Here is a 12496-nt window from a genome sequence, read left to right as displayed (position 1 = left end):
TGAGTTTAAACGTGAATATGTCTATGAAAGAGTGTGTTACTGTACTGTGATAAAAGAGAATCACAATGCTGAAAAAGCATTTTCAGAAACAACGTTTGGATTTGAAATCAAAATATTGGATAAATGTTGTGTTTGTGGTAAACAGCCGTGGATCAGGAGTGGACTGCAAACGCGTCCTGTGCGAAAGCAAAATGAGTCCATGCTGCTTCTGCACCGCATACTGTATACGCACTGCAGACGGAGTACGTGTGAACTTAGCGCAACAAATCTAGTTCAACATCTGAGGCAACGCCACAAAGAGCTCTATGACCAATGCATGGCAAAAAAAATCCCTGGACACGGGATTTTTTTTTCCTGCCACATATGTCTATTCTAGAGACATTTTGTTACACCTTTACTTAGTGATTATTTTGCCTTATGTCTGTTCTAGAGACATGTTACAGCTTCTTGATAAAGCTCTAATTGGTTTTCTTTTGGAAATATGTTTCAAATTCACACTGAATGCGTTTATGACTGTAAAGCATGTCTGTGTGTGTCAAAATCGTGATTAAAATCGAAATCGCAAAATTGATCAAGAAATCGCGATAGGTTTTTTTTGTACATATCGCACAGCCCTAGTGTGTAGGCCTTCTTGCATTATTATGCTGTTACATTATGATTATATACTCAGTGGCATAAAATGGTCTTTAAAATGACAATAATACTGCTTATCGCAATTATTTCTGGGGCAATATACCGCACAACAAGTTATTGTGACAGGCCTATTCACGAGGGGTAATATCAAATACTGTTCTGTTTTTTGTCTTATTTAATAAGCAGTTTCACTCGAAAGTGCTTTAACATATGGAAGTCCATTGCAGCTTCCATTTTATGCTGGTTAAGTACCTTATTCAAGGTCACAAGGGTAAAAGTTCATAGCTAGATATTTAAAAACCTTTTAAAGCCCTAAGCTTTAACTGTTGCTCCTCTTTGCTGTTGTTTTGAAGGTTGGAGGTCATAGTATGTTTGGCGGTGGTGGGATTCCTCCACTGAGAGGGATGCATCAGGCTGGTGTGCACCCCTTAAACCCTTCCCCTGGGATACGAGCACAAGTGCCTCACCAGTTCCTGCCTCCTCAGGTCAGTTTGTGTTCTTGGATTTAACACTGGGATAAATGGATGCTGCTTATGGCGCTTTTCCACTGCGTGGTACAACTCTGCACAGCTCGGTTTGCGTTTCCACTGCAGTTTAGTATCACTTTAGAGTGGGTGGGATTATTCACATGTTATAGTTGCGCCGCCTCTATTGCCACGACTCCTGACATTTTTTTTCATTCCGCGTCGCCCGATCAAGCTCTGGCTAGATCCGCTCCTCTGCTATCAACGAGAGGAATGTCTGTACTTCCTCAACAGACAACAATATTTTTTGGTTGTTAAAAAAAGGTGCGCTCGTTCAAAACAGTTGCGTTCGATCCTTCGCTGGGTGTGCTGATTTAAATCTAGTGGGTCTGTTGTGTCTCGTGTCGAAAGTTCAGTGGTAGTGACTATTCTCTCCGGCCAATCAGTGATCAGCAGAGTTTACACGTCATGTTTTGGCAACGATACGGTTCGCACCTCAACCGAGGTGGTACTGAAAAAAAGTACCAGGTACTGTACCCAGTGGAAAACCCCCCCAAAGTGAACCGTACCGTGCCGTACCATGCAGTGGAAAAGCGCCATTAGTGCACACTCATATCATGGTTCCTCTGTCGTTCTTCAGGTTCCTGGGCCGATGCTAAAGCCAATGGCGCCACCTAGTGGAGGCATGTTCCCTCCACAGCTTTCCCCCCAACACATCGCCATGCTTGGTGGCATTCATCCACACATGCAACAGTTTCAACTAGTACGTATCTCATTAAGGGCCAGATTTACTAAACAAGGCAAAGTAGAGTTAGAGCGCAATTCCATAAATCCACCGATGGGAGGGGAAAATTCTGCAGGTGATTTACTAACAATGCGCACATTAAAGAACACCGACTTAGCCAGATCATTTCCATAATGACTAGCGCAATCTACCAAGAGCAGCGCAAATTAACGCCTGCTTTAAGACATGCTTTTTTGTGCATTAAATGATGCCGCAAATACCAGTAATTTGACGAGCGCAAACGTTAGTAAATCGCGTTGCGGGATTCATTTTAATACTCTCCTCCCATAAATTTTGTGTCTGAAAGGGAAACTCCTACAAATGTGTATTCGATAAGGTCAGATGCAAAAATAACTGTCCACGTTTTTTCAGCACTGGTTCTTCACTGCGCGTCTTCAGTAAATTCTGACTGTGCTATTTTAATGCCAAAAGACGGTTTGCGCTGGTGCAAGCTGTTAGTAAATCTGGCCCTTAGTCCTCAAATATAACGTAAGGCGTTTAAAAAAGGTGTTGTTTTAATGTTTTATATACATTCTCTATCTCAGGCCTGTCAGCTCCTATTGCAACAACAACAGCAGCAGCAGTTTCTGAATCAGAGGAAGTTTCCTCCTCCTGTAAGACAACAGCTCGACCCGCAGCAGGTACAGCATAACCGCTCAACCAACTAGCACTACAGTGCCCCCTACTGACTCAACCCTGTAAAGCGTGCCGAATCAATTTGATAAAGACATTTCTAAGGCTTTTAAATTGGGCTGCCCCCTGATAGGTGACTAACGGTTAGTCGACCAGAAGAGGCTTGGTCGACCAAAATTTTATTAGTCGCTTGGTCGCAGAAAAAATAAATAAATAAAAATCCACATTAGCAAAGTCACGCAGATCGTTAACAGCTAGTCTATGTGGTAGGTTAATACAGTACATCGGGCAGGACATCCAAACACTCACCTATCATACATCAACCTCAAATATGGCTTATCATCTGTAATATGCAAGTAGCAGCAACTTTACATGGCCACTCAATCTAATGTTAACCTAGAAAATGTGTGCTATTCAAGTGTGTGTGCGGAATGTGGAAGCTGCAGTAGCGTTTCACTGCAGCCACGACAGATGGAAGCGCTGGTGCGGTCACTGTTTCTTAAAATATTCCCTCATTTTTGGTCATACAGATAAGAGTATTACAACTTTCGATTCTGTAAAGACTCTACGTTTAATTGTGTGCACTCACAATAGCAACAAAACATTGTGCTTTTGTAAAATAATATAAGCAGACAGGATGCACTTTCTGCAGTCTCGGTCTCTGTGAACTTGAGCGCGAAACTCCAAAACTCTGTGTACACTTGGGTTACACAGACATTAAAAATATATCTATAGAGAGAGAAATGTCTACTTTCAATTTAACCAATTCAAATGGAAAACAAATATTCTCAAATTATGTAATCTGTATGAAACATTCATACAGGCGCATCCACTACTGCGGAAATTACGAGTCTGTGTCGCCGAGTTCATCTCTTAAACTGAAAACAAAGAAAGCACTAGTTTATCAATGAATTATTTAAATGATAATGCAGCCTCTTTACTGTTTTTCCCTGACACATTCAAGTTTTCAATTCAAGTTTATTTGTATAGAGCTTTTCACGATACAAATCGCTGCAAAGCAACTTTACAGCAAATTAAGTTTCTACAATATTTAGTGGTAGCTTATCAGTGGTGACTGTCAGTTAATGTACATATGGCAGAAATCAATTAAAGACGTAATCAAACAGACGATGAACACTATTAACAGCAATTATTATATGGTGCACTCAAACTTACAGCAAAATGTGGTAGTTCTGTATGTTGTTTCAGGGTTGGCATCACCTGAGGTCCTCTGAGGGGTTGGCATCATCTCTTCTCAGGTGTTCTGGATCCAGACTGAAACAAATAGAGACATAATTAGCGTAGCTGCTGTTCCAACCAAGCAAAATTGATTTGTTTAACCCAAACTAAAGAATAATAATGTGCATTTGATCTGATATAACTGCAGTACAAGATTATGAGATGCATTATTTGAATGCTTGGCCAAAGAGATGTGTCTTTAATCTAGATTTAAACAGAGAGAGTGTGTCTGAACCCCGAACGTTATCAGGAAGGCTATTCCAGAGTTTGGTAGCCAAATGCGAAAAAGCTCTACCTCCTTTAGTGGACTTTGCTATCCTAGGTACTACCAAAAGTCCAGAGTTTTGCGACATTAGGGAGCTAGATGGATTGTAGCGCGGTAGAAGACTATTTGGGTACGCAGGAGCTAACCCATTAAGGGCCTTATAGGTAAGTAATAATATTTTGTAACTGATACGGAACTTAATAGGTAGCCAGCCTTGAAAAAATACCTTAATTTTGAAACGCGCTATTTGGCTCTGATGCAGCCTGTCAGAACTCACCACTCTGTGGCCTAAAGCAGTCTCCGCCCACCGCTCATCTGATTTGTTGGGAGTCACGAGTCCGACCAATCAATGTGGAATTCACTCTTACTCCGAAAGCGCTTGATGACTGCAGCTGCTTCAGTGATCCATGCGTCTGTTAATCTCTCAAAGGTAAGGCAGCAGCAGACATTGCTTAAGTTGCAATAGATCCCATTCCACTAACGTTAAACTGAAGTTGCAAAACACCTCAATATTATCTATGATTTCCGTGATGCAGAAAACGCGGACGGAATCGTGGAATCCAGTCATATAAATGGAATTTACTGTATGACGCGAAATGTCACGGAATTTGTCAAAGTTTGGATGAATTAACCAAAAAGTAGGTCAGTACACTTAAATAGAGTCGCAATATGGACTAGTATCTGTAAATATTAAGCCGCAAAAATAATATTTAAATATGAATCCAGCATGTTCTGCTTGTTTCAGTGTATGTAAATGGCACAGACGAGCGGTTTTGTTTTCTACACATACAAAGTGTGCAACGCTCGCGGTGATTTCAGCTTCTGTCGTATCACTACATGAGGACATAAATACATGAACAACATCTCCAGAACTGCTCTGACTCCCTCTAAGAGTCACTTCATGAGCATTTGACAGTTTCATTTTTGAATGACAGTTTCATTCAAAACTATCTTCATATCATTTACATAGACCTACAGAAGTTCCTCATGGCAACCCGTCAAACTATAAATTCGGGTTAGCTTAATGAAATTATCAGAAATATATTACTGTGGTGCAGTATGATGTACATAATACTACTCGGGGATGAACGTTTTCCGTCGCTACGACGAATTTGTCAATTGGAAAAAATTAGGGGAAAAGAAACATGTAGCACATTGTTGTTGTTCTGCCGGTGTTCTGGTGATTTGTTGGTAGCATAATCTGATAGGTAGCATTATTTGTCAGAACACCAGCACACCAAAAATCCTCCCTGCCACGGCTGCAGCTTCTCACTGACAACATAACGCCGCTCGCATCATTCACAGTCGGGTTATTAGCAGAGAATACAGAGCAGGTCTTGAATTTCAGGCGCTGGATTGCGGCTATTAATAATAATTATACTCATTCCCGCAGGTCCCGCTTATAACGCGATGGCAGATGAAGGAACTTATCATTTGCACATACTTTTGAGTCTTGAGAACTCTCATTTTCGGTGCGCCCACAGATCGCGATAAGGAGATTGACAGGTTTTAATAATTATTCAAGGAGTTTGCAAATGTGATATTGATTTAATACAACAGTTCAACAAACACGTACTGCCTGATTTTGCTCTATTTCATCAATGAAAATAGTTCCAAATATAGTAACAGCTCAGCCGCTTCACATTTCTAAAAGCAAACACAGCGGTGTTTCATTCATGAATGAAAGTGCGTTTTTGAACGAATTTAGTGATTCATGATTACCCATTCATAAAGACAGTCACCTGCTTCATTCCTGAATGAATTAGCCATTCAAACGAATCAACTGAATTAATAATTCAGTGATAAAATCCATGATTTGCCGCCACCTGCTGGTGGTTTCAGTTTCATTTTTAGGTATAATTGCAGTTATTTAAATCATTTAATATTTCTGTATTCAAAATTTATTAAAAAAATTAATCTCCACATGAATTTATGAATGTAGGCCTAATTGCACTCATGCCACCTCTGAGCCTCATTGAATGTCTGAAAATGTACCTACAAGCCACTTTTGTGTTATTTTTGTGCCACCTCTGTAGTACAAATTAATACTTTCATTAATACTAATTTCATGATTGGTAACTTATTTGTCTTATTCTACTTCTTATTATATTGTTTTAAATATACATTTTAAAAAGCTTATAAACATAAATTTTTGAATTTTACAGATGAAAATGATACCATTGCAAAGGTAAAAAGAAAATGCCCCTGTAAATCAATTCACCTCATATTAGGAAGGCAAATTTTTTATCAGAATTTTTGATTATTGATCAGAAGGTGCTCCTTAATTTATTTAAATTAGGAGGACAAGCGCTCTTGATTACAAGAAGAAAAACACTGCTCTTAAACTGGGTGTGTGACAGATATGGCTGAGGAATGGGGTTTGGCTGAGGAAAAATTCAGTCAAAAGATATTTTAATTTTTTTGCTATAACCCCTGACTACTACAACATTTATTACAACTTTCGTTTAAAAGAATAATCACACAATACGCTATTTCTTCCATGTTTTAATTTTAATGGTAAACCCTTTGTTTGCCAAAAAATAAAGCGTTTAACTCTTTAAAATAAAGAGTGTACTGTGGAAGTACTACACTCAACCAACACCAGGGAAGGCAGTTTTTGCCAGAGCCCTTGTTATTCTTAATTTTTACATTAATTTTAATTTTTACACCAGACACGTATATCGGTTCAAAATATCGGTTATCGGTCTATTTGAGCTGTAATAATCGGTATCGGCATCAGCCTTGAAAAACACATATCGGTCGACCCCTAGTAGCCAGTGCAGAGACTGTAAAATTGGGGTAATATGATCATATTTTCTTAACCTGGTAAGGACTCTAGCTGCTGCATTTTGGACTACCTGTAGCTTGTTTATTGAAGATGCAGGACAACCACCTAGCAGTGCATTACAATAGTCCAGTCTAGATGAGGGAATATTTAGATTGGGTGGCGTCTGGTTATTTGTTAATCTAGCCACTGTGCTAAATAAAAACCTTTGATTGTTTTGGTTATTTTCTATGAGTTTGTGGATATGCTCGGCCCTGGCAGCTTTTAGAGCCTGTCTATAGCTGGACATACTGTTTTTCCACGCAATTCTAAAAACTTCCAAGATAGTTTTTCTCCGTTTGCGCTCAAGACTACAAGTTTTTTTCTTGAGAGAATGGGTATTACTGTTGTACCATGGCGCAGTACGTTTTTCTCTAACCTTTTTTCAATTTGATGGGGGCAACAGCTTCTAATGTATTATAGAAGATAGTGCCCATGTTGCTAGTTATTTCGTCTAGTTCATGTGTACTTATGGGAACACAGAGCAGTTGAGATAAATCAGGCAGGTTATTTGTGAATCTGTCTTTGGTGGCTGGAACAATAGTTCTGCCCAGAAGATAACGCGGAGCCATATAGTTGGCATTCATAATCAATACTTCTGCCGGTGTGCCGTGGCAAGCTTTATGCGTGTGCTTGAGTGCTTATTAAGCAATGTAGGCAATTAAAGGCTTTTTATTATGATTTAAATGATTTATTAATAAATAGCGATTAGTCGACTAATGCATAAAATGAATGACTACTAGTCGACCAGAAAAAATCTTTAGTCGAGGGTGGCCCTACTTTTAAATAATCCACATGATCAAAACTGTTGCACACAAATCTACTACATGCTTTATGTTGATTGATAACTTAAACTCTTTTATATCAAAAAATTCTTGAAGAATACTTTTGAAGATAATAAGACCTGTTTTCATTGATTTTCTCTACTTGGCATGCTGGCAGATTTACACTTTATGTAAATAAAGAAGTCAATACAACTCTACATTCAAGATGAAATCTATGAAAACAAGTTTTAATATCTTATTCAGTGTTGCTTCTGAAAGTAAATATTTAGATATTTTAACTGGAATGCAAATGCGTTGAAAGAACATTTTCTGTCTGTTCCACTAATGTGTGAATTCTTTGTAGCTGGCGCGGATCATGGCAATCCTACAGCAGCAGCAGGGTGCTGGTGGGCCTAAACTCTCACCGCCACCCATGGGAGGACAAGTCCCCAAACACCCAGACGCACATCTCCATCCGCTGGGGATGAATGCCCACAAACAGCCTGATGGACCAGTGCATGCAACCATGGGAGGATCTGAGCTGCACAGCAAAACTCCTGCAGCTTTCACAGGTGAGGACGTCACCACCTCAAACACACAAATCACACATTTTGGACTATAAAGCATGTTTTATTGGTATGTGCTGATTTAAATTATATTAGGGAATGGTTTTATTTAAATTTTTCATTAAAGGTATAGTTTTTTTTTTTTCCCTCTGGAAATTTACTCACCCTCAGACCTTCCAAAGTGTAGAGGAGTTTGTTCATTGGAACAGATCTGGAGAATGCAGCATTACATCCCTTGGTCACATGTGTATCGCACGGTTCCTGTCTGATTTACTGCTTTACGTAACGAGTCATGTTTACTAGTTTTGAGAAGGAACAAACTAGATGTTCACCAGCACAACTTATTAAAATATCTGTCTTCATTTTTAATGAATCTTATATACAATTTGATTGTTTAATGAACCGAACTCATGGAAATTACTTGAATACATTTTGTTTGAGGTTTTCCCCACTAATGGAAAACTGAAAGGAATTAGACATTTTGAAGTTGAATATTAAAATCTAATTTAGGATTGTTTCCAGGCCTTTTACAGAGTTTAATATATATTTAAAAAAAATTTAGTTCTGTTAATTATTTAAATGTTATTTTACACAGAATTTTAATGTATTATATATGCAGGTTTTTAAGTAATAAAAATAAAGTATTTTATATACAATTTAACCATGTAAAGCCTGACATATACAAATTATAGAGAAATAAAATGTTTAGAATTGGAGCAATTTATTGAAACTTTAGACAAAGTATTAAAGTTTGTATAAGTGTTTTTTTTAATATATATATATATATTTATTTGATCGGGCTTTTATGGCTCGTATAGTCTGATATAGTGAGAATATGGAGGGGAAAAAAACAGCTCTGTTTTATTCAGATACAATTTAAGCAAAAATATGCAGTATGTGCTGATATTTATATGATGAAACTCTTGTAATGTAAATCAATGAGATCTTTATAACAGTATAGCAGATACTTACATGAAATTATATAAATATCAGTCGTCACTCTATATATCTCCAGTAATATGTTAGTAAGATGAGATTTAAATGATCCAGACATATAATGCAATGATGATTGAGAGATGAAGAAATTAAACGTTCCACTGAAGATGTGAGATGTTTTTGGAGGCTTGGGAAGATCTTTCCTCCATTGAGGAACAGTGAAAGTAAAGCTTCTGGAAAACAAACGCTCCTCAAAAGATCTTGATGATCAGATTTGAGATGAAATTTGCCAAACAAATGATTGGAGAATCGAGTAAAGCCGAGCTGCTTCAGTCCAGCAAGTGTTCATATGGAAATATTACTAAAGTTATTCTGATGTTTACTTGATAAAAATCAGTAAAGATTTGACAGCAAAGTTTGTACAATTACACTAAAAGAGTTTTTACTTGATAAAAAAAAAAGCATTAACTGTCAATCAGGTGACAGAAGGCATGTAGTAGATTGTGAACAACAGTTATTTATTTTTATTTTTTCAGAGGCCTTAGAAAATGGTTTTGCTATGCATACTTGAAAAATGTAACCGTGTTTGACAGTCTGTCTGTCTGTCTGTGATCAGGGTCAAACTCTCTGAACACCTGTAAGCCTTCACCTGGTGCCTGGCCGTACAGTGCCTCAGAAATGCCCCTCACTGCACACGGTAATGCTTACTTAAATATACTAATTAAGGTTTTAATGAAAATGCACAAAGGTTTTTAAGTCGTTTGAATTGCAAGCCTCACCTCTTAACGTTTCCAGCTAAATACTCCGAGCTGAAGTCTAGTTGGCCTCCGGAGCCCATTGGACACGGCAAATCATGGCGGACCAATCGGAACCCTTCTCACCTGCCCCGCCCCCCTCCGGGTCTCTCCAGTCAGAAGCAGCCCTGGTCGGGGGAGGGGCCTTGGATGCCCAGGACTTGGGGGGGCGGAGCCAGCCCCCCGGAGTCGCCCTTTAAAGCAGGTACTGCAAACTTGGGTTGTACCGCAGTTTGAATGCTGAATAGAGGATGACAGACAGCCGCAGCGGAGAGAAGAGTTTACGTGAACTTGAATTTAATGACTTAAATATTCGTCTGTACCTCACACTGAACTATGGAACAGCTTCAGAACACTTGGACTTTGACTTTATGGTGCTTTATAATGTGTTTGTGCTTTTGTGTGGCTTAACAATAACACAGAATAGTACCAGCATAATATCGGATTTGGATCGGTTCGTCTGACCGATACCCAATCTGGCAGACAATGCCAGTATCGGAGCCGATACCGATCCTGAGTATCGGATCGATGCTACCTTAATTATTATTGTTTTTATTATAACTTTTAAGTACGTTGTACAATGATAATATATTTCATACCTTCAAGTTGAAAAAACTTTTATTTTGACGTTTCAGAGTGTATTTGACAATGGTTTTTCGCAAATAAAACTAGGAAATGTTTATTTAGCTTTTCTCTCAGAGCAGCTCTGGTGATGTTCATGGTTATGTAGACACTGAAAACACCATTAGCGTCATGCATACTTCAGTGTGTAGTAGATAAAACAGCGTCACTCAGAGACACGCCTTTATCTGCACGCAGGGATGGTGTCCGCAAATATGAGCGAACATGTTGGATATATTGCTTGCTTTTGCAGCCACTTTGCGTCCACATTTTTTTGCAAATTGGATCAGTCCTCAAGGACAACCCCATGTTTGTTTGTTTTTGTTTTTTTATATATATATATATATCCCCGAAGTATTCCCATACTGCAGTCTCTGCCATTTTCTCTGCTGTAAGTGCATGTAAACAGCCAAGTGAATGCAGAGTGAAGCAGCCAAGCGAAAATAAGTTGCATATGCGTGGGTACGATTTTTATTTTTTTTTAAGCCGTAGATATGCAAATTTTTATGGTATGATAACCGTGCACGTTCAAACCACGATAGACCGTCATACCGGTATATTGTTACAACCCTACTACAAACTCATATGTGAGGAACAGATGTTTGTGAAGATCAACCTGTTCATGTCTCGTGATCTTCAGAGTGGAGCGATGGAGGAGCTTCCGTGGGAAAATCATGGCTGTTACTGCGAAACCTCACGCCACAGGTGTGTAAAAATACACACACACTACTGTTCAAAGATTCTGTTTTTAAAAGAAGTCTCTTGTAAATAGTAATAATTAGAGCCCGACCGATATGGGTTTTTTGGGACCGATACAGATATTTGGGAGTAAAAAAAGGCCGATATCCATATATATCGGCCGATATTTTGTGTATATTATAGTACAGTACCAGTCAAAAGTTTGGACACTTTCCCATTCGTGTGTCCAAACATTTGACTGGTACTATATATAGAATACAGTATATGCATAAACAGAATATATATATATATACAGTACATAAACATTTTTTGCAATGATCACTCAAATGGGGTGATGAAACATAATGACGTGACAAAGATATGTAATGATGGAGGCAGGGCATTTAACAATTTAACGAACTTTATTCAAAATGAGTCTGACATCAATGCACTGAACAGTAAAGTTGAAGTTTATTCAACTTGAATTAAATTCCATTCAACTTTATTCCGTTGAAGTTAATTTAACTTTGGAACATTCATTCACGGATTTGCACTACTGTCTTCACACACAGACGAAACTTACTAGAGAAGTGTGAAGTGTGACAATTTACCTCTGTAAATAAATATAAATTCACGTCTTGTGCACTTTAATGCCCTTTGAATGTAACGTGTACGTTCCCTTGGAACTGGAATCATGGCGGACTATCATGTGAAGTCCACTTCGCAGGGCACTTACGGTCGAATAAGACAACGCTTGAATGCTGCTGCCTGAACAAGAGACCTCCTTACTGAAGTGAAAGTGTTGGCCGGTGTCCCTATCTCGCGAACGTGCCGGCAGATCTCCACCAAATTCGGGGGATCCCTTCAGCTCGAGGAGCCCTCTCGAACGCCACCCTCCGCGCGTTGGTAGCCCCCCGGGATCGCTAGATCGGTTGGTGCCGGATCGCGAATTGAACCGCCCGTAACTCCCGAACCCCGGGGCTATCAACGCGGGGGTGGTCTCATTCGAAAGAGGGCCTCGAGACGTACAATCGATTCGCGTTCGAGAGGGTTCCTCGAGCTGAAGGGATCCCCCGAATTTGGTGCGGATCCGCCACACCGTTACGGAGGTATGGCCGTTCAAAGTTTCAATGGTTTTCCGTAGACTTAAGCTTTAAAGCGTTTCATCCAGGTCGCCAGTAGCAAACAATGGAGCATGCTCTGCTGGACAAACTAAGTAATTACACCATTTCAAGCATTTTCTCTGCATTATATGTTCTGTAAAAAAAAAATTCATATCGGCGGCATATTCGCCG

At 39.1% G+C, this 12496-nt stretch overlaps 1 protein-coding gene across 1 annotated transcript in view; it reads left to right on the top strand.

Annotated features, from left to right (window-relative positions):
- The window catches only part of LOC107563763 (trinucleotide repeat-containing gene 6B protein-like), a 39567-nt gene that overhangs the window by 24347 nt on the left and 2724 nt on the right, over positions 1 to 12496 (top strand). Inside the window, exons 10-16 of the mRNA XM_016248705.1 lie at positions 987 to 1118; positions 1738 to 1860; positions 2427 to 2522; positions 7971 to 8178; positions 9719 to 9808; positions 9901 to 10107; positions 11164 to 11228. Of these exons, the coding sequence (XP_016104191.1) occupies positions 987 to 1118; positions 1738 to 1860; positions 2427 to 2522; positions 7971 to 8178; positions 9719 to 9808; positions 9901 to 10107; positions 11164 to 11228 (921 nt within the window). The remainder of the gene's footprint in view (positions 1 to 986; positions 1119 to 1737; positions 1861 to 2426; positions 2523 to 7970; positions 8179 to 9718; positions 9809 to 9900; positions 10108 to 11163; positions 11229 to 12496) is intronic.

This window comes from Sinocyclocheilus grahami, unplaced genomic scaffold, assembly GCF_001515645.1.
Source record: "Sinocyclocheilus grahami isolate Dianchi unplaced genomic scaffold, SAMN03320097.WGS_v1.1 scaffold888.1, whole genome shotgun sequence".
Classification (NCBI taxonomy): Eukaryota; Metazoa; Chordata; class Actinopteri; order Cypriniformes; family Cyprinidae; genus Sinocyclocheilus; species Sinocyclocheilus grahami.
The sequence above is the reverse complement of the archived record's forward strand: the minus strand, read 5'-3'. Positions and strand labels throughout refer to the sequence as shown.